Source organism: Acanthochromis polyacanthus, chromosome 24 (assembly GCF_021347895.1).
Source record: "Acanthochromis polyacanthus isolate Apoly-LR-REF ecotype Palm Island chromosome 24, KAUST_Apoly_ChrSc, whole genome shotgun sequence".
In the NCBI taxonomy this organism is placed as follows: Eukaryota; Metazoa; Chordata; class Actinopteri; family Pomacentridae; genus Acanthochromis; species Acanthochromis polyacanthus.
The window spans coordinates 3,455,195-3,477,935 of NC_067136.1; the positions used below are offsets into that span (position 1 = coordinate 3,455,195).

Sequence of the window (22,741 nt, forward strand, 5' to 3'; positions counted from 1 at the left end):
GCCTTTGTCTGCAACTTTAGCTGCATAGTTCATCACCTTTGTACCACTTTAACTGCATGATTAGCATGTCCCTGTATATAACTCCATTAAATGATAACATTTAAAGTTATCACATGCAAATAACTAGTTTTCTACCTCTGTCTACACACCACCTGCCCTGAAACATGCAGTTAGTTTACAGAAACAGTATTTATTCTGTTCGGCCTGGTGACTCAATGTGACCAAACAACAAAAAATGAAACTAAACTCTTTGTCCTCAGAGTGTTTGGGCCCCAGAAAAGCCTCCCATCCTCCCAGAGACTCAGAGGCTGAATGTGCTGCTTTACCTCCTTCAGTCTGAGCAGCACAAAGGCCTCGACGGACGACTGAACAACAGAAAACCTGCAGCTCTGACGCTGATTGATGCACTAAGACACACACTGGTTCCCATGACGTCTGCATGTGCTGCATGTTAATCACCATCCTTCATCCTCCACTGTCAGTCTGATGCTCTGCAAAACACAAACAGCTGAGGAAAAAAAACACATTTAAAGGCATCAAACTCACTAAAATATTGTACTAAGGCAATTTCAGGCTTCAAGTTCTTTATTATCTAACCCTCCCGTTATTTTGCAGGTCAAATTGATCCATTTTAAAGTGAAGAAATCTATAAAAAAAAAAATTGTAAAAGTATTTTTTCGCTATGAAACTTCTTTTGCTTGGAATGAAAATATTTCATTGAACAGAAGACATGTCTCATGTTAATTTATTAACATCACTCCATGAACGAAAAAAAATTCTAAATGTAGAAGAATTTTAAAAAATCTGTCATGCAAAACTACAATATTTTAAATGTAGGTCATTCCAATGTACATTAAAAAAAGTGCTTTTCTTAATGAGAAAAGTGCATTATCGTCATTGAACAATGATCTGTGAGATGTAAAGAACATCATTGCATTAAATATTGATAGAAATGTTTTGTAATGGTGTTAATAATGAGATATAAATAATGTTTATTGGAATTTTTTTTCCGTTTCTGATATTTTTGGATAATTAAACATCATTGCTGTTCCTGAGACACAAACCTAACAGGAGGATTAACCAAAGTTAACTAGAACTTTTGACATGAATTAACAAAAATATCCTTTTTTCAAATTTAAGGATCATACTCCTGGTTTAGTACAACTTATAATGCAAATAATTACACAAATGAGCTAAAATTCTCATCAACTGAAGTGAATTTTAAGCTGTGAAAGTGATCATTAAAGACTTTAAACTTACTGAGCAACTAGTTGCTGCAAAGCTGACGTTGGAAACTTCCTTCATGAGTCATGTTTAAAGTTAAACGTCTAAAATTGTCCGTTTCTTTTGTGCAATAACGTGTCAACAACCTGAGCATGACTCAACTCAATGTCTTCAAACCAACTCTCCTCCAATCCACATTTCTGACTAAGCTGCTGTTCCTGAAAACAAATGTGTTTGGCTTCTGTTCTGTTGCCGTCGACACCTTTTGCTGCTCAGCTTCCTGTGACAAAGACGAGCCGGTTAATGAGACACACACGAGCAATAAAGCCAGCTTGAAACGGAAGTTTTGGTAATAAAAATATCTTTAATCTCTTAGGTTTAGTATCTACAAAATCAGTTTTATACAGAAAAACATTTAGAAAGCAAGTGAAGAATCAGACTTCAGCAATGAAAAAGAAGGCAGAAGTTGATTTTTTCTCCCCTCTTTAGAATTTACATTTTTAGTCACTTAAGATCTTTAATTACAAGAGTTTAATCATTTCGAATGTAAAAATACTGAATTTAGCCTCAAAATGAAGTCATACAAAAAGCACATATGGTACCACAATAAGGCCGTGTGTGAAGTTTAAATGCAAACGGTTGAGTTTTTGCAAATCAAAAAATGTTTTTGTTTGGATCAGTGTAAAAATCCAACAACAGATGCTACACTGTTTTTGCGTCATTCATCTATGTGAGTTTAAGCTACAAGGCAAAAAACACCAAATCACACAGATCAACCAGAGTCTACACAACTTCTATAACAAGTTTTCCTCAAACATAGAGAGGGTCACGTCATTTTTCTGTTCCTTTTGGCTTAATTAATCCTGTTGAAATGAAGGAAAACACTTCTGGTGTTCCATAAGGTTCAATACTTGGACCCTTGCTTTTGTCGCTTTCAGCACTTTGATTTGAACAGAAAGTATTGGATAGATTTCCATGAAATTTAGCATAGACATTCCCTCTCTTCAAAACAATACACTTTGACTGAGGAATCTGGCAGCCGAGCTAGCTTCTTGGATAGCAAGTGAAACACCTTCACATACCAAAAAGAAGTCCAGCTGGAAAATTATACAGGTTTTTCTGTAGATATTCTAGAGTTTGACCAGAGTTTATTCAAAGATCAACTTCAAGAAGTCAGTTTGTATTGGAAGTTTTGAAGCTACTTAAATAACATAACATACTGCGGTGTTCCTCAAGGCTCAATGTGTGGACTTTGCTTTTTTTGTAAAATTTAGTCCAGAAAAGCTGATCTCAAGACCTACCAGCTACATTTAGGCTGAAATTCATCCCAATATGTTGTTTTTTTCCCCATTTTTTTAGCAGGTCAATATCGGAAAAGTGAGTCTAATTTGAATTTGGCAATTGAAACTGACCAAATGTTGTCCAGTGTTCCACAAGGTTCAATACTTGGACCCTTGCTTTTATCGCTTTCAGCACTTTGATTCAGACTAAAACTACTGGATGGATTTCAATTAGGGCTGCAGCTAACGACACCTCGAGTAATCGTCTGAGCACGATAAGTCATCAAAAGCGGAAGTGAGCGTGCAATGCAACAGAAATCCCCATCCGACCTGAGCGCAGAACACTGACGGACATCGCCGTTGCATCGTGCATGTATTATGTATGCATGATACAGCACGGACATCAGCGATCTATCGTAAACACGGATGTCAGCATTTACTATACAGCTGTATCTAAGCGTGGACATCCACGCTGCATCGTGCATACATAATATATGCACGATGCAGCATCGACGTTCGTCCGTGTTTCGTGCTTCGGTTGGATGGTGATTTCTGTTGCATTGTACGCTCACTTCCGCTTTTGATGACGTATTGTGCTCAGACGATTACTCGAGGCGTCGTTAGTTACAGCCCTAATTTCAATGAGATGTGGCACAGACATTTGCTGTCTTCAAAACAATTAAAACATACTTTGACTGAGGAACCTGGCAGCAGAGTTAAATTCTTGCATTGCAGGTAAAACACCTTCAAGTATCAAAAAGAAGTCCAACTGGAAAATTACACAAGTTTGTCTGGAGATATTTTCATGTTTGATCAAAGACAAACTTCACCATACTTCAAGAAGGCACTTTGCATTGATCAAAGACAAACTTCACCATACTTCAAGAAGGCACTTTGCATTGGTAGTTTAGAAACTACCTAAATAACATAACATACTGTGGTGTTCCTCAAAAATTGGTCCAGAAAAGCGAATCTCACAAGCTACCAGCTACATTTAACATGAAATTCATCCCAATATGTTGTTTTTTCCTATTCTTTGAGCAGACAAATCTCAGAAAAGTGCATCTAATTCGAATTAGGCAACTGAAATTGAGAAAATGTTCTCTGGTGTTCCACAAGGTTCAATACTTGAGCATTTGCTTTTTTGCCAAACGAATAAGCAACTTTGTGGTCCAAAGTGAAATATTTCAACATTTGGTGGATGAGTTGGTAAATTTTACTCTCATTTATTTTCCTGTGGTCTAACGGTAGACTGAGATCGAATATATTTACTCAGCGATATTTCAAAATCTGGCGAAAATTCTGTGCAAAATCACTATTTTCCACATTTACAGGAATCTGTGGGATACCTACATTTTCAACATTAATAAAGGAGTCTCATATTTTATGATCTACTTTTTGTCTACTAAATGCTTTTTGTAATAAGTTCAGAAGATTGCTGACTGTTTCCCAACTATACAAAGAAATAAACCTTGAATGAATAAAGTGAAATCTTAATTGGATTTTTGGGGAAACTGTCTGTAAAAACCATCAATTTCCATCTTGACGTTGGTTCAAGTGGCACATTTGCTCCTCTCACCCCTAAAATGAAACTATATTCCCAACAATTGCTGCCTATTCTTATGTTCTGAACAAAATATTGGTTGCAGGAAAGCCAATAATGGCAAAGAGCAGAGTGCAAAATGACTAAAAGATGCCAGAAAATGAGTAGTGATTGCTGGGAAATCCTCACACACGACTTGTTTTGGGAAAACATTGAATGTGTGTCGGGTGAAGTGTTGTTTAACAGTGATGAAGGGTTTCTCCGAGTAATTAAAACAAACGGTTTTTGTGGAGCAATATGCCAGACAGATGTGGATCCAAACTGTTGTAGTTCATCATTGAGATGTGAACATATCTGAGGGTTTACATGCAAAGTGCTGACAGCTGCGGCTTCTTGACAGAAACCGGGATTTAGAGCTTTGATTTTGACACCTCGCTTTGTAAAAATCTGCCTCTAAATCCCAAAGACGGGCTGAGAGATTCGAACTTTTCCCGTGTGACTGAATCAAACTCTGCTTTCAATCGTTGCCTGGAAGGATCTGTCCTGCCAACGTCTCTGAATGTCTGTTTAGAGGACGGCTGTTTATTTATTGTTGCAGGCAGACTCTAACGTGGCTCTTTTTCTCTCCATTTGAGGATTTGTCTCTATTTATTCGACAAGACTTAAATCTAGTTCTTGAAAAGAGGTCAAGGGTCGGAGAGGAATTTTCCTGGACACTGGGAGTTGGAAAAGCGGCGTCAGGAGGAAGGTTTGGTGAAACGGGGGGGGAGGGATGTGATTCAGACGAGGTGGACCTGATGAGATTTGAGCCCCGACGGAAGCTGCCGAGGGACTGCAGCTTCAGTCTGTTTGCAATTATGACTAAACAGGCTGGAAGCCACAGAGTTGGTTTGGTGGATGCAGACCAGCATTCCTGCGGGCCAGCCGACATCGGAGTCGGGTCACACCGAGGTGAACCCGACGGGAGAACCGGGTGTCGGACCTAGAGTCCGAGTGTCCTCCGATATCTGACGGCAGAGACTCCGTTTACCCTCGGAGGGAAACCCAAACCACCGTCCTGGTTCCTGAGGGGTCGGAGGTCAGGGCAGCTCCAGTCTGGATCTAAAGTGCTTCCTACATCACCAACATGTGTGCTTTGAGCAGGAAAAACCTCTCAGACAGTCTGTCGCCAGCTTCCAGCGAAGCTCCGACACACAGTCAATACAGTCATGGTTTAGTGCACATTTTAACCCCAAAACTAAGAGTAACACAACTTGGAAACTTGTAGCTTTTCAAGTAATTTTACCTGCAGCTGTCTTCTAGACTTCATTCTAAGCACTTGTTGAGATTTATAATTCATCCTTAACCATGAAAGCAGCAGCCAAGAAAAAAACAATTTAAGAAGAACAAGGAATAAATCTACAACCATGGTCAGCGTCGCATTCCAGACAAAAAGCTGCATAAACGACATCACTTTAGTCATTTTATGGACCTTATTTATATCCTCTGGTTTAATTTAACCTTCTAAATTGCAGCTTTTCACAGTAAAGCTGAATTAATTCTTATTTTACAGCAGATTAAGTTCACCTCTAAAACGTGCATCTAAGTCGAATCCGGTGCTTAAAAGGCGAATGTTCTCTGGTGTTCCACAAGGTTCAATACTTGGACATTTGCTTTTTTGCCATACAAATAGCAACACTTTGGTCTAGAACGAAATATTTCAATGTGTGCTGTATTTTAGGTGCAGTTTTGATCCGTAAAAATTTACAGTGCAGTTTTGCGGAACTTTTCAGACCTGGTAACAGAAACACATCAAGTCTTGTTGTTATTTCCAAATTCTTCTGAGCATTTTTGATCCGTACAGCTGAAAGGTTGTTTGGTTTGGGTTTAATAGTTATGGAACTGCTAGTGACTGATTTTGAGCATGCTTTAAGTGATGGAAATTCTAAATAAGTCCATGGTTTAGGTGGAAATCAAGGTTTTTTTTAAAGATCGCGATAATGAGAAGAGTTCAAGTACAGTAAAGACAATGAGTCTTGGTTTCCGTATTTGACAGGAATCTGCATTTTTCTGTTATTTCTGACCATGAGGAGCAAAAATATGTCTTATGCTTAAGTAAATGAAACCAAAATGAACAAATCTAGGTATTTTGTGTGGTGTTTTCCCTTGGAGCTGACTAAAACCTCTTGGAGGATGGGAAAAATGTATTTAGCCAAACACATGTAGTGAATATGTTCCTCCAAGTTCTACTTAGTGTTTCTGTTTTCTTTGGATGTTTCTGTTTGGATCGCATTGTGGGCAAAATCCTCTAAATCTGTGCCAAATTATATGTTGATTAGAATCTTGTGCTTTTTAAGTGTTGTTTTCTTTCTTGTTTAGGGTGTTGGGATCTTTGTGTTTCTGTTGAGGTAAACTGTCTTTCAAGTCTGGCTCTCTGTCCTTCTTGTGAAGTGCCTTTCATGTCTCCATTTGCCTCCAGCTCTCACCACATCTCTCAGTCCACCAGCGACTTGAGGTCGGGGAGTCCTTTCAGCTTCAGGTCCAGCAGCATCTGACCGAAGGCTTTGCCCTGAGAACACAGAGGAAAACTCCATTACCAGACCGACACTATGTGTGTTCGAGCTTTACGGCCACGTGAAGTGAGCATATTAGCACGTTGGGCTGCTTTGATGTGAATTCAGTGAGGAGGGAGGAAAACCTCACAGGAGTGTTGGGGAATTAGCTTTCCAAAGTTTAAACTGCACTTTGGCAAACTTCTGCAAGATCTGTACTTTACAACATCCATAAATATGCAAAGTTGTACGTGTAGTTTTCTCCTTCGACCTCTGAGCTTCAAAACATTTAGTTTAAAATAAAATGCATGAAACTGACAACTCTCAGCTTTATTTTGAGTGGGTTCACGTCAATATGTAAAGAACTGTGAACACATGTTGCTCTTAATTTAGGGGTGTAAAGGAAGTGGACCTGTGCACATACAGTCACACATAGTCCTTTGTCTTTTTGTCTTGTAAAAATATGTCAACATGACACAGAAATGGTAAAAATGGGGGGAAAAAAAGTAATATTTTCAACTTTCTGAGGGTCGTTGAACTACTCGCTCTGTCAGGAAAATTGAGCAAACCTAGGCTTAAAATTGGTGCTTGCATCCAATTTCATTACTTTATTCTATGTGCCTCACTCAAAAATTCACCAAACAGAAACAGTTTAGGACAGATGGTGGGAAAAAAATAAAAATTTTAGGTTTTCAGGTGAACTGCAGGCAGTGTTTCCACATAGAGAGGAGACAAGAAAATAAAGCCTGCTGGATGAATAAAATAAAAACAGCATGGCTCAAAAACAGTGAACAGAGAACCTAGTTGTTGGAGATCAATTCAGCATGGTGAAACATCTTTCTACAGCTAGTAGAGGCGGGAAACATGGAAATAGTTAAGACAAAAGGACCACAAAGAGACACAAAACGACATAAATGAGACAGGAAAACAACAAAAGAGTTGCAAAATGACAAAAATGTGATAGGAAATGACACGAAACAAGCAAACCAAGACACACAAGTGACAGAAACAATAAAGAAAATTATTATAACGAGACACAAAATAAAACAAAAGCAGAAAATAACACAAAATAACAAACATGGAAAAATGTTGAACCAAATAGCACATTTTCTGAGTCAGTCTTGATTTCATGAGGAGCTCAGGAGAATTTCTAGCAGTTTTTATTTTACAAAATGTGGTACCAACAGTTTATTTTTTGTGAATTTTTCAAAATAACGTAGAATATCTATTCTAAAACCCTATTTTCAGCTCAGATTTGGTTATTTTTCCTGACTGAACTGTGAGTCACGCATGAGACTTTCAAGAGCAGACAGAAAGCTGAAACTTTGGAAATTTTTTGGCATTTGAAAAATAAATTTAATCTACTTTTGAACCCCTAAACTTTGAGAAACAGGCTGCATCTCACATAGATTTATTTCTGTAGTAAATGGTCATAAGTTGGACATGAAAGAACTTTTCTTCTAGCAGTGGTTGTTTTGTTTCCATAGAGGTGCAGAAAATGGGTTAAAAACAAACTATTGGTGAAATTTATGTAGATTGTTGTAAACAGGGTGAAGAAGAATGTATTTGGCTGCTGACAGACTGAGGAGGGTTCAGTGGAGGATCTGGTTCAGGTTAGAGTGGAGGTCCGGGTGTTACCTGGGGGTCACTGCGAAGAGACGCCACGCCACCCCCTCCCAGCGAGCTCTGCAGGACGAAGTTGAGGCCGTGGATCCCTGGCAGAGTGTATCTGCAGAAACACACAGCGATGGTAAAAATGAAACCACACCCATTACCGTGGCAACGCAAAACCCTCCACACACCTTTTAAAGGGCAAAGAAAAAAAAGCCCACAAAGTCCAGCAAATGTGTTAAACACACACACAGAGTCCTGCCAGCACAGCCTGGCAACATGTGTCGGCATGGAGGTTTATTGCAGACGTAAATGTGTGTGTTGGCAGTGTGGGTTTTTGATGTGTTAGTGTGTGTGTGTCACAGTTAAACACGCTTGATCAGTATGTGTGTGTGTGCAGCATGTTTGTAGATGTGATCATATGCTAAACTGGTGAGCATGTGTGTGTGTTTAAGCAGTTAAATGTGTGTGTTGCTGTGTGTGCTGGCCTCCCACCGGGTTAACAAGCGGTGGAGGTGCACTAATGAAGCGTCTGTGGCGGCGGCGAGGCGTTTTGGGGTGCGAGAGGAGACGCAGGTCAGCGAGCTTTACGACCTCCACTGTTTCATTACGCTAATCGCTAACATGCCGCGCGCTGAGTCACTGCTCAAACATGTCAGCACATGTGCAGCACCCTCCAACGTACCTGCCACATTAGCACCTTTAGCATCTCACGTCTCGCTCACGTATTGTTTTGGTCCTTAAATCCGTACAACGCCTTATATTGTTCACTACTTATTCTGTTTTGTGATGGATAGTCCTGACAGTGAAGCACGCTGGCCATAAAATGTATTCACCCTGCTTAAAAGTTTTCTGTTTTTATTGCTTTTCTACACTAAAACATGGTAAATTTAATCTGGTTTCGTCCAGCAGGTTCTGCAGCTTAACTACTACTACTTGTTTTGTGTTTCTGACGCATAGTCCTGACAGTGAAGCACGGAGGTGGGAGTGTGACAAAACACTGCTTATAAAAGTGAACCCACTCTCCTTAGAAGTTTTCTGCCTTTCAGCACTAAATCTTGGTCAGTTTAATTTGTTTTTATCCACCAGGTCATCCAGCTTTAGCATCTTACACCTTACTTCCATATAGTTTTGTTTCATGTCTGTAGTTTCTGTATATGAACTGCGCCCCCTGGTGTTCAATGCAAACAAAGAAGTGTTGTGGAAATTTCTGCTGAACAGTGACTACTCTGGTCAAAAGTGGTAACAATGCTGAAAAACCACTAACTGAATTCAATTGTTTGCTTCTTGTTGTCTTTTTCTGCTGCGTAGTCCTGACAGTGAAGCACACTGCCTATAAAATGTAGTCACTCCTCTGAGAAGTTTTACAATTTTATTGCTTTTAAACACTAAATAAAGTTCAGCTTTATTTGGTTCTGTCCAGCAGGTCCTGAAGCGTAAGCATCTTACGTCTCGCTGTCTCATAGTTTTGTTTCATGTCCATAAATTTGTAAATGATTTATGTACAGATGACGCCCCCTGGTGTTCAACTCAAGGAAACAAGGTATTAACGTAACCTCAGCTAAACAGTGGCAACTCTGGCCAAAAGTGGTAACAATACTGAATAAATTCAATTATCTGCTTCCTGTTGTGTTTTTCTGATACATAGAGATGACAGTAAAGCATGCTGTTTATAAAATGTCATCATCCCCTTTGGAAGTTCCCTGTTTTATTGCTTTTCGACACTAAATTACAGTCAACTTTAGTTAGTTTGTTGAGCAGGTCCTGCAGCTTAAGTATGTTACATCTCGCTATCCCATAGTTTTGTTTCTTGCCCATAAATCCTTACATAATTAATATACAAACTATACCCCCTGGCGTTCAACTCAAGGAAACAAGATTTTAATTTAACCTCTGCTAAACAGCGGCCACTCTGGCCAAAAGTGGTAATTACATTGAAATAATTTCTTGTTCTGTTTTTGTGATGCATAGACCTGACAGTGAAGGACGCTGTCTATAAAATTTATTCACCTCCATTAGAAGGTTTCTTTTATTTTTGCTTTCAACACTGAGACATAGTCCATTTTCTTTGGTTCTGTCTGGTTGGCCCTGCAGCTTAAGTATGTTACATCTCATTGTCACATAGTTTTGCTTCATGTCCATAAATCTGTATATCATTAATATACAGAAGACGCCCCCGAGTGGTTTAAATCAAGGAAACAAGGCATTATAGTAATTTCTACTAAACAGTGGCTACTCTGGCTAAAAGTGGTAATTATGTTGAAATAACACTGACCACATTATTTTGTTTACGACGTGTTCTGGTTTTCTGATGCATATTCCTGACAGTGAAGCACAGTTGTGGGAGTGTAATAACACTGTTCCTATAAAATATGTTCCCCTGCTTTAGAATCTTTTCCCCCCACTTTTATTGCTTTTCAACATTAAATTCTGGTCAATTTCATTTGGTCCTTTCTGATGGGTGGTGCAGCTTTACCACATTACGCCTCATTTTCATATAGGTTTCCTTTATTTCTGTAAATCTGTATAATATTCTGACTACTCCCCCTGGTGTTCATGACATGGAAATCCATATTATTTCAGATGATTGGAAGAAGCTGCCATATGTTATCATCCAGTTTTATGAAATATGTGCAAGAAGTATTATTTCTTTTTTAGGTAATTATCACTAGTTGCATCTAATGGGTGTAAAGTATGAAACTCGAATTCAGCAGTTTCATCTATGATATGAAAGGACGATATCGATGAAATTATATTATTTTACATTTGAAAAGCAAAAGTAACTATCTCTGCAATTTCATGGATACTTTTTGTGTATTTCAAAATAACTGTGGGTCCTTTAATTTTAATATAGAACATCTAATCTGCTATCTTTTAATTTTGCAAGAGAGAAAACACCCTGCTGTTCAACTTAAAAGTGCTGTAATTATTGAGAAGTGATAGCCTAGCCATGCTACATTCCATGTTTCTGACGGCACAAGGGTCTAGGGAAGCTCGACAGGGAGGGAGGCGGGCTAAAAGGTTGTCTATCAAATCCCTCTGCAGCAACTGGGTAAGTATACAACCAATCAACACAACGAATAGGCTGGCGTAGTTCCGAGAGCACCGGCGGATTGTGGCTAAGTCCCATTAGCTTCCCAACCAGCGGAGTCAACTGGTATATTAAGGATTTGCCATATCCCGTCGGCATAAGTCCAAATACGTCTTTCTTCTCAATGAAACACTTAAGTGCCGTCCTTTGTTTATGTTTCAAGTAGAATTTTAGCTTCAAATCTTTAAGGGCTGTGGCCAAAGCCGAGTCGAAAGATAACTGTTTATTGTGCGCCGGTTGTTTCTGTCAGAATCGTCGCGCCTCTGTCGTCACTTCGTTACACCCGCCTTCTGACTCTACACTTCATGGTGATTGGTCCGGCCAGTTTCAGGAGAATCCAGCCTCGAGCCTTATGGAGGGTAACTAGACCCACCCTGGCAGAGAATTAAATTCGTTGCCATGGGTTGTCTAGCGCGGCTAGGCTAGAGAAGTGAAGCAATTTGGAAACATCTGAGTTTTAAGCAATGCTGCACAGGGGTGTGCCCACTTCTGTTATGTACATACTGTATGTAAAGACAGACAATCAAATACAGCAAGAAATTAGACTTTCTGAAAGCTTTAACATGCTTTACTGGTTTTCTGTCCATATTTTCCAAGATAGAAATCAATAAAAAGTAATATTTGCTTCTATTATAAAAAGAAAAATGTAAACAACAACCCTAGACAAGTGCTCCTTTTAATTTAATATCTTAGTCTGTATCAGCCACCTTAACACCTTTGTTATCTTGCAGAAAACCGTTTCTGTGCCGAGTAAATAAAATCACTTTTTTGGGGTTGGTTTGGAGACAACCTGAGCATCCATGGCCTCCGGTGGTCCAATTGCAAACCCCTGTTTTCTATTATGTCTTCATACGGGCTGATTACCTTGGAGGAGGGGATGGCAGTCAGTAATGTTGTGTCTCGGTTTCAGTGGAAGTTCCTGGTTTTCCTCAGTCTATTGTGGTTTTCTTCATAAGTCCATTTCTAACCCACAGCCATCCTTCAGTGTCTTCAGCGCTCTGTTACATCTTTGTCTGTCTGGTATTTGTGGGCTTTAAAAATGGAGCCAGCTGTTTGGTTTTGGTGTTTTAAATAGAATTTTAGATTTCCTCTAATTATCTGGAGGATGTACGATAACAAATGCTGTAAAATGTTATGCATTAAAGGAGAACCGCCCTTTAGGATATGTAACTAACAGTTTCTTTACTGACAAATCAATACCTTCTTCAAATACATTTTGGATTGTTTTTGTCTTTCCTTGTAAAGACTTGAGAGTTGACTTGGACTTGTGTTCGAAAGGCTTAACTCAACACTTGGACATGCCTTCAAAGACTGAAAGATTTGACACTTGTAACTTGTCTTTGACTCATCAGGATCCAGTAAAAATAGTTTTTAATTATGTTTTGTCCATAAAATACCAATATAATGGTTCATTAGAATTCTTCTTAGTGTTGTTTTTCAACCAGCTGTTCAAGACTTAAGACATGTCTCAGACCTGAAAATTGAATTAGATCTGTCCTTTCTTTAGACTTCAGACAAGATTTAAAGATGAGAGACTTGAACACATTTGAGACTTGGACTGGCCTTGATAGACTTGATCTTCAGTGACTAGGACTTACTTTCTAAAGACTTTACTTCAGAAACTGAAATAGTAGAACTTCCACACTGTAAGATATGACTTGGACTTGGCCTCTAGTATATTAAAAGCATATTCACTATGGTTTTTGTTTGTTTTTTGGGCTTTATCCAAATATTCAACATTTATTTGGAATTTCCACCTAAAGATGTGAGGCCCAGCTTGGTCTAGTTTAGGTGAAAGATGTGAATGTAGACTTGGAATCCTCTAAGTTGTGAGACTTGACTAAGGCCTAGTACATTCAAAGACTCAAGGACTTGGCTTGGAGGAGTTATAAAGTCAAGCCTTGACTTTACTTCTACCTCTAAAGACTTGAACCTTGACTAGGACAGGCCTTCAAAGACTTGAGAATGAATTGGTTTTCAGACCTAAAGAACTGACTCCGGACTTGGACTTGTCCTCAGACATGGCCTCAGAAATGTGAGACTCAAATAAGGCTAAATACCTCACCAAGTGAAAGTCCTCACTTGGACAGGCCTTCAGAGACTTCAGACGTGACCAGGACTTAAAACACTGAAAAGTGCAGGAGTTGAACTCTGCACTCAACAGAGTTAGGAATTGATTCGGACTTTGGATGCTCTTGAAAGCTTAAGGTATGACTTGGTTTTCAACTCTAAAGATGCATACCTAGACTTGGACTTGCCTTTAAAGACTCAAAGACCTCAGACCTCAGACTTGACTTCGATCTACCGGTTTGAGTCTTGACTTGAATTTTTCTTCTAAAAATCTGACTTGGACTCCTTAAAGATGTGACACCCAACAAAGGTCATATACCTTAAAGACTAAAGACCTCAGATTTGACTTGGACTTACCATCTACCGGTTTAAGTCTTGACTTAAGATCTGATTTAAGATGTAACACTTGACTGAGGCCTAATACCTTCAAAGACTAAAGACTTCCGACTTGGCTTGGACTCGATGTTACAGAGTTGAGCCTTGAGTTAGACTTTTCCTTTAAAGACGTAAGCCTTGACTTGTACGGTCCTTCAAAGACTCAAAGACTTCAGATTTGGCCAAGTCTTGTCCTGGGGTGTCAGAGTGTGTGTGACTTCCTCAGATTTTTGTTCTTATCTGACAAACCTGACCTTTAAAATGGATTTAGCAGATTAAATACAGACGACGTTGGGGGTTTAAAGCACAATGCACAAAGAAGGTGTTGATATATTGGGGGAAAGGTATAAAAACAGACTCACAGAGTGGCAAGAATTCCCCAAAACATGTCAAATAACAGAGATTGTGGGCTTGTAAAGTTCAGTGAGGATTTGTGATCAGCAGATAAACACTCGAGGAGGTTACTGTGTTTTTTCTGCAGTTTGAACATCGTGGTTCCTCTAAGTGCAGTATCTGACTATTATCCACTCGCCCGCCATTGGTTTCACTTTGTTTTCCGCATTTTTTTCCCCTGCCGAATGTCTGACAGCGATTATGGTGACCACGGATCGCTGCCGCTGCGTGTGTTGAAACCTCTGACAGCTGGGGGGAGGAAGCGAAGCAGTCATCACTTGTCTGGTGAACACTTTTGAGTCCCCGACTGCAGATATTAATCATGACCGAGATGGAAAGATACTGGAAAGACTGGAAAGACTGATCTCAGCAGATATTATCTGCTGAGATCAGTCTGAACCTTTAGAGGCCAAGTTTATTTACTACAGTTGTATTTTTTAGAGTTGCTTCAGAAATTATTCAGATCCCTTTACCTGAATAGACTTTACTGTTGTAGATCTAGTTTCAAACAAATGGGGTTAGGGTTCTTCACCTCACTTAAGCTGCTTTCAAGGTGTTTATTGCTGTCAAGTTTAGCACATATCAAATGAAACCACACAACCTGACCTTTGTTGCCATTTATGGTCATTTTTATCTTTTTGCTGTGGTTTTTCGTGTATCATTGTGGTCAGTTTATGTCACTGTTGATCATCTAGACTGAGACTTACATGACTATTAATCTCTGGAGGGAAATTAAGTAAGTTCTGGTAGATTTGTGCCTTCCTGATTTCATTTTGCATCACTTCGTACAGCTTTTGTGACTCTCTGTGGGCATTTTGTGTTGTTTGTGGTGATTGTTAACATTTTGTAATGCCATTTGTGATCACTGGGTGCCATTTGTGGGCATTCTGCATTCATTTGTAAGTTTTTTGTGTCTCCTTGTGGTAATTTTTGCAATATGTGTTTATTTAGTGTCAATGGTGGTCATTCTGAATCTCTTTTTAGTATTTCTGTGTATCTTTGAAGTCCCTTTGCATCATACAAGGTCATGTTTGTTGTCTGTTGTAATTTTCTTGACCATTTTGACTCATTTTCAGTCATCTGTGATTAAACTGCATCCTTTTCCAGTAGGTTTGTGCCTTCTTGATTTCATTTTGCATCATGCCTTGTCATTCAGTATCATTTGTAGTGATTTTTTGTACTCTTTTGTAGTAGGTTTGTGCCCTTTTTGCAGTCATTTTGCATCCCTTTCTAATACTTTTGTGCCTCTTTGTGGTCATTTTGCATCATGTATTGCACTGATCACTACTGTCATGCTATCAACTAGAAGATTGTGTCTTTCATGACAACTTCTGTTTCATTTTCAGCGTGTTTAGAGCTAATTCTTGAACCCGTGCAGCAGATTTTAAAATATAGTTTCATTAGAAAAAGTCAAACTCTGTCCTAAAACATGCATCTTTTTGTAAAATTTTCTTATAGTTAGTCTGATTGTTGGTGAAAAATATCATCTTAAATTTATGTCAAATTGAAAGTAATGTGGATCCATTGCATACGTTAACATCATAAAACAACAACAGAAAAAAGCCCAAGTAATAAAGTTATGAAGACAAGCTTCTGCATAGAACATCTTTACGAATTTCTATTTTGTTTCTATTTCTACTCCTGATTCCTGGTCGAACAACTCATGGATGCTCTATCGTTTCATAAAGTACGACACGTCAAGATAAACAGCAGAACTACTTCTTTCTGGTGATATCGATGGTTTTTCTGTGCAACAAAGTGTTGTAGAGTCTTGGTGTGTTTCTGTCAGCACTCACCTTGTGACAGGGTTCTTCTCTTCTGGTGCGAAGAGGTGGCACAAGTATTCCTGCACCACAGAAGAAGTCAGGTGTTTTTTCAGGTAAGGGAAGAAGAGGGGATGGCGAGCGATCACACCTGAACACAGACAGAGACGACTTGAGTGCATGTTGGCGTTGGATGTTCAAAAATACGAAACACCTTCCATTTATTATAAACGAAAGGTTGGTTGAATTTTTTTCAGATGAAAAAGTACAAGAATCAGTACAACATTGTAGCACTAGACGCTAGCAACAATAGCAAGCTCATTTTGTCACAAACTATAAACTAAACACATTTAAAGGCTTTCTTCGGCATGTTATGAAAATATTCCTATTTGCAGTCTCCCTAAGAGCTGCATGACAGGATTGATCCATCAACAGCCAGTAGCCACATAGCTTAGCTTAGCATAAAGACTGTGTAAAGTGACCAAAATCTACCTACCTGCACCGATCTGTAACTGTTTTACATGCTGGACTTTTTCTTGGACAAAAAAACAAACAGCACATAACGATTTTATTGACCTCAGATGAAGCCAATCCAGCTGTTTTAAGTCTTTATGCTAAGCTAAGCTAACAGGCTTATGGTTGTTTGTAGGTTTTTTACAATACAAGCATGAAAGTGGTATCAATGTGAAGATCTAACTCTGCAAGATGAGCTAAAAGGAGGATATTACTCGAAATGTTGGAATGAAACATCTAAGCTAACCACTGCCAAGAGAATCCTGCTCTCAGACTGGCTAGCAGGCATATGTTTTAAAATACTCAAATTTTGCTCCTTCTGGTGTGGATGGAAGTGAAGGTAGATTTTAATCTATCGTGTTTGACCAGTTTGTTAAATGTTGTGTCTGAGGTTTACTTCTTAGTTCTTACCGATGTTAGCCGAGTCGCCTTTGTCGCCGCTCCTTGTGTAGGCCAGTTCCTCCAGTCTGTAGCTGAGTGGTCCACTAGGCAAGTCTGGAAGACACCGGAAAACCAAATAAATGTGTTGGCTTTGCTCAGCTAACAGTGACAAAACACATTCTTAGGGATCATTTGAGCTGTCATTGAGTCCAAAACCACCAGCATTCAAACAGAACTATGTCAAGTACCCAAAGAACCTCTTCAAAAACCAGGTAACCCTTGACATAAACCTTATCAAGAACCATCTGAGCCCTGTCAAAGACACTGCTGACCCCTTAAGGTCTTCTGAATTTCTTTCAAAACCTGGTACACTTCCACCTCCTCATGACCAACATGAGCCCCCTCAAGCACTATTCAAGCACTCTCAAGCAAGGGTCCAGGATATTTTAACCCCTCTCAATTCGAGTAGATCTTCAGATAATGCTCATTAAGGATACCATCAATGAAGCCTGGAAGACCTTAAGCATGAGTTAAGCACTTGTTAAGGATCTTCAAGCCCTCGAAGATCATTTAATCTCTCAGTTTGTAAAATTGATTAAAAAGTCTGTTTGTATTTAGCTCCTGCCATCAGAAATGAATAATACTGGAATAAATCACAGCTCCAGTCGGTCAATAACTTCGATTCATGAACAAAACCAGGTGAACACATATTAAAAACAGCAGTTCTGTCCTTTCTTGTTTAATTTGAGTGTTTTGTACTCTCTGGTTTTGGCCTTTGTGATTGGAGAGACCTTGTTGTGTTCAGCCAGGAATGTGAAGGTAGGGGAAGCGGCCAGGACTTGGTATGCAAGTGTTTTTCTCTCTGATGTTGTCAATAAATTTGGTTTCTTAAAGCTGGGTTGAGAGACTCTTAGAAGCTTGTCTGAACTCTGCTGAGTGTTGTGCAGAGCCATGTGAGTAAAGTGCTGGTTTAAAGGGTGAAAGGATGAAAACTGGCACAGCTTGTTATTCTCAGGAATACCACATACACAAAAGACACACAAACACACCCACACTGTGGTAATGCTGTGTAGCTGTGGAGTCCAAACTGTTTCTCACAACCTCTGACTGATCTGAACGTCTGTCTAATGACGTTTTTCAGGCAGTTAATTAACTTTAAAGACATTTTTTCTATAATTTTACTTTATTTGTTATGTCTCAGGTTGTGGTTTGTTGTATGGAGGGAAAAGGGACTGGTTTCTGATTGGCTGGAAATCAGCTGGAGTCACAGTTATGGTCAGTCTTTGTTAGTAGTTAAATCACAATTTCTGCCCCATGAGAAGTTCTACAACCCATTAAAATTTATAGAAATCTTGTCAAGCATGCCAGGAACTTTCTAAAATCAATCAAACTTCCTCAAGAACTCTGGACATCCCTGAGGACAACCCCAGAACCCTTAAAAAAGCCTGGAACTGATTCAGCTACCATGTAAGCTTCCTAAAGGATTCCTAAAAAGTTCTCAAAGAACATCTAATCCTCTTTGAATGCCTCAAAGGTTTCCTGAAGGACTCGAAGACCATTTGAATCCCTTTGTGGAACCTTGGAAGGCTGTCAAAGATCATCTGAACGTCCACGAAGACCGAGAATGGTTTCTTAAGGGCACCATCAATGAAACCTGTAACGTTCTCAGGAACCATCAGATTTCTTTAGGACCTGATGGAGCCTTTCAAAGATCTCCAGGAACTCTCTCAAGGACACCAGCAACCATTACAGCCCAAAATCATTCATGTCTCTTCAAGGACCCTGGAACTCTCTCAAGGACAAAACCCCACGCAGACCTCTAGAATTTCCTCAGCTACCATGTAGGCTTCCTGAAGAACCCCTGGAACCTCCTCAAAGACCACTTGAGCCACCTTCAGAACTTATCGAACCTCCTCAAAGACTATTTAGGTTCCCTTGAAAACCAAGATGGCTTGAAAAGATCTGTACAGGCAATCAAAAATTTCTGGAACCTCATTAAAGGCCCATGTAACTATATCAGTTCCCATTTGAACAAAACACCCCCATCAATGACTGGAAATTGCTCCAAGAACCCCCAAAACACCACCAAGAACTATTTGCATACCCTTAAGGAACTCCTTGAAGACCACTGCAGTCTTTCCAAAGACCCCTGGAACTTTCTGAAGAACAGATGGTGTTTCTTCAAAGATTAATGGAACCTATTCAAGGTCCCATGGAACCTTCTGATGTATTTCCATGACCTCTTCAAAGACTACACAATGACCTCCTGAACATTCTCTATAACCAAACAGTGGTTTTAAGCACGTCTGTAGACACTCAGGTATTGTAGTGCTTCTTTACCTGTGTCAGGTACATCCTCCGAGGTGGACGGGGCTTCGTCCTGCTCAGGTGTGTCTGGCCCCGCCTCTGAAAGTGACTCCACCAGTTCTCCATTGGCATGAATGTCCACCTGCCATCACATTTACACCTACTGCTGTTAGACTGCATTTAAAAATACTTAGCTCTATATCAACTCACTTTACATAAGAATATTTATATAGACAGACTCATAAGACTCAATATTTAGATATTTTTAATTTATTTTTCTACATTTACAACAAGTCTGTGGATAAATCCATTGTTCTATTTTGCTTCATGAGTAACTTCTTTCAAAAATATTACTGCAAACATTTCAGATCTGTAGCGCTACGTACATTAAGGCTACATATGGTTATTTATCACATAAGATATTTATAGAAAGATATTTTATGATATTCAGAATCAGAAACACTTAAATTGATCCTCTTACATTACGTCATGTTAATGAGATACGTATATCAATTTATCCGCTTTATATAGAAACATATTTACTTACATAAATATAATTTTCACATACGTATTTATATAAGCTTTTTACATTAGAAAATTTATGAAAAGGTATTTTTAAGATCTTATCAAAAGATATTAATATACACCTTTTAAAACATATTTTGGTCTTTCTTATTTAGATAAAGATATTTTAGGAAATGTGTTATCAAAATATACTGAAAACATTTATATTTATGTTCAATTCTTGTCTGTAAAGATGTTTATAAAAACATTATGAATATATATCTTCATGTAAATTGACTTTGCACAGAACGTTATTTACAAAGATGTGTTTAAGATATTTAGTTTCATAAATACACCACTAGATGTTTACCTTCATATATAGAGTCTGTGGTTTATATCATAGTTTTCCTCATTTTTTAAGACATTTATTCTGATAAACAGCCATTTTATAGAAGGGTGTTTTTGTGAAGATACTTTAAAGCTCTCTATCTTCAGAAACATTAACTATATTTAAACAAATTCATAAAGAAAATCCTCTTTATATGTAATATGTGACTGAAACTATAGATGAAAAGAAGTCAGACGGTAGTTTACAGTGAAACCCAGAATGACAGCAATTCCTGACAAACGTCCTGATTCATCAGGTTTCTTCTTAAAATTACTTCATCACAAAAAATGAAAGAAAATAAATTGCTGACAGTGTTGTCTGTTTCTGACTCACCGTCAGCTCAGATTTGGGATGTAAGAAGAAAAACGGCTTCAGGACGGGAGACCTGGAAACCAAGAGGACAGAGATGATTAAACATTCTCTGGTTACTGTGAGGTTTGCAGAGCAATGAGCGAGTTGCACGAATAAAAACCAGCCATGCATCTGTGCTTGAACTCACACTCTGGGTCGCCCGCCCGCGATACCGGTGAGTCCAGGAGCTGTGGAAAGAGACAAAGTGTGAGTTTTCCAGTGTTGGCCCAAGATCAGCTTGGTGTCCTAGTTTCAGTTCAGAAACTCTGACAGCGTCGAACCTCCCAGCAGCCGCAGAGTTCAAACCGAGTGTCACCGTAAACAACAGGAGGTTCAGCAGGTCAGAAGCCTCCTTATCTGCAGCAGGACCAACGCTTGGTTTAGGGAGGAACTCAAACCACAGAGTTCAGCTTCGTGAGCTTTATAATCCACTTAATTACATAATAAATACTTGAGATTACACTGATAAATGTACAAGTGTTAGGAGAAGAATCTGGAGATGACCCAGTGTCACATCCACAATCTCCAGAGGATGATTAATAACTTGCCCTCCAGAACCCTGGAACATCCTCAAGGACCCTGGAAACACCTTAGACCACCTTCAAGCACCAGTGTTTGAAATGAATCTCGTTTATCTTTCTGTTTTCGTGATAGTAGTTGACTTTTGTGGACTTGAAATCATGCTTTCTCTTGCTAAAATAGAGTTGTAAGTGAGGTTTACTGCTCCTTTAGTGACGGGCGCTGACAGTTTAGGGTTATTGACTACAGAAAAGTAAAGAATGACTTAAAAAATTTGGGTAAAGAAAGTTGGAATACTCGAAAACTTTAAATTGGCTTCACTAATGTGGACAAACTTTATTAATTGTGTGTTACCAAATGAAGCAGTCGATTTAAGTTGATGATGAAATGATGGAGCCCTTGAGGATTTGTCCTAGTTTTTCTTTATTAATAATCAATCGATTTCACTGCACACAGTGGTGCTCTTATGGATTATGCAAGTCTTCCACGGCTGATCTGTTCATGGTTTTAACTGTGCACATGATTCTCTTATCCACTTATACAACTATCGGAGTTTAACCACCTCGGGTGTTTTCAGCTCATCTGGATGTTAAGTGGATCATAAAGGCACTTTTATACCAAACAGGGTTAAAGAGAGTTTGTCGTACCCATGCCGGTACCCGCAGGAGCCACTTCCCTGGAGAAGACTTCCAGAGCTTTCTTCTGTTTGTGGTGGACGGCGATCCAGATCACCGCCTCCCTGGAGCCCTGCAGGCACAAAAAGGCAACGTCAGCTGGAAGCTGTCGAGCAAATGTATCGTTCAAGAGCAAAAGAAGAGTAGCAAAGGCGGCAAAAGAGGCCTGAAACAGGCTTAGCCGCGACCCTGGTTGAGGTTGAGGGTGGAAGGCTGAACAGAGCGACCGTTCAGAGGCGTGAAACAGGATTAACTGCTGCTTTAAAACTAGGAGTGATGACGAGTCTGGACAAGGTTAAAACACTGAAGAGAAAGAATGAGGAAAGAAAAGACAGAAGAACCAGCAGAGATCCTCTAAATGGAAACTGGACGAACCACACAAAAACTACAGTAGAGTAGAACCTCATTATCACTGTGCTTCGAGGGGAAAAAAAATTTTTTGTTTTATATTTACTAAAACTAATCACAATCGTTCTGGGCGGAGCTAATCGGCTAAGAGGATGAGGTTCCTTTAATCTAGTGTAAGGGAATCGTTTTAGGGGAACATATTGACCCAGGCTGGAACAAACCAACTGACCCAAAGTGGAAGGAATCAGATGATGAAAGTGGAAGGAACCGACTAATCAAGACACGAGTGAACCAACTGACTCAGCTGGAAGAAACAAACTGACCCATATAGACAAACCAGCTGATTCAGACTGGAAGGAACCAACCGACCAAGACTGGAACAAACCAACTAACCCCGAGAGAAATGAACCAGCTAACAACAATGAAAGGAACCAACACACAGAGTGGATTCAACCAACTAACCAAGACTGGAAGGAAAAAGTGGCTCAGACTGGAAAAAAACCGGCTGCCCAGACTGAACAAACCAGCTGACCAGGATCAAAATGAACCAGCTGACCAGGTCGGAGCAAATCAACTAACCCAGACTGGAACAAACCAACTAATCGAATGAATCAACTGACCACACTGGAACAAGCCATTTAAACCAGACTAGAACAAACCAACCAACCAAGACTGAAACAAACCAACTGATCCAGAGTGGAACCAAACAACCAACGAAGTGATCAAATGAACCAGCTGACAAGACTGGAACAAACCAACTAACCAGAGTGGAACAGACCAACTAACCAGAGTGGAACAGACCAACTAACCAAACTGGAACCAACCAACGTAAACAGACTGAAACAGACCAACTAACCAGACTGGAACAAACCAAT

General features: G+C 39.4%; 1 protein-coding gene across 4 annotated transcripts in view; it reads right to left on the reverse strand.

Annotated features, from left to right (window-relative positions):
- Positions 1 to 1,568: 1,568 nt before the first annotated feature.
- The window catches only part of lratb.1 (lecithin retinol acyltransferase b, tandem duplicate 1), a 36,082-nt gene continuing 14,909 nt past the window's right edge, over positions 1,569 to 22,741 (reverse strand). For all 4 annotated transcript variants that reach the window (XM_051944479.1, XM_051944478.1, XM_051944476.1 and 1 more), the window contains exons 9-16: positions 21,492 to 21,591; positions 20,474 to 20,513; positions 20,308 to 20,359; positions 19,116 to 19,224; positions 16,806 to 16,889; positions 15,915 to 16,032; positions 8,217 to 8,307; positions 1,569 to 6,595 (exon numbers count right to left, since the gene is read on the reverse strand). In XM_051944479.1, coding sequence (XP_051800439.1) covers positions 6,521 to 6,595; positions 8,217 to 8,307; positions 15,915 to 16,032; positions 16,806 to 16,889; positions 19,116 to 19,224; positions 20,308 to 20,359; positions 20,474 to 20,513; positions 21,492 to 21,591 — 669 coding nt within the window. In that variant the 3' untranslated portion in view covers positions 1,569 to 6,520. The remainder of the gene's footprint in view (positions 6,596 to 8,216; positions 8,308 to 15,914; positions 16,033 to 16,805; positions 16,890 to 19,115; positions 19,225 to 20,307; positions 20,360 to 20,473; positions 20,514 to 21,491; positions 21,592 to 22,741) is intronic.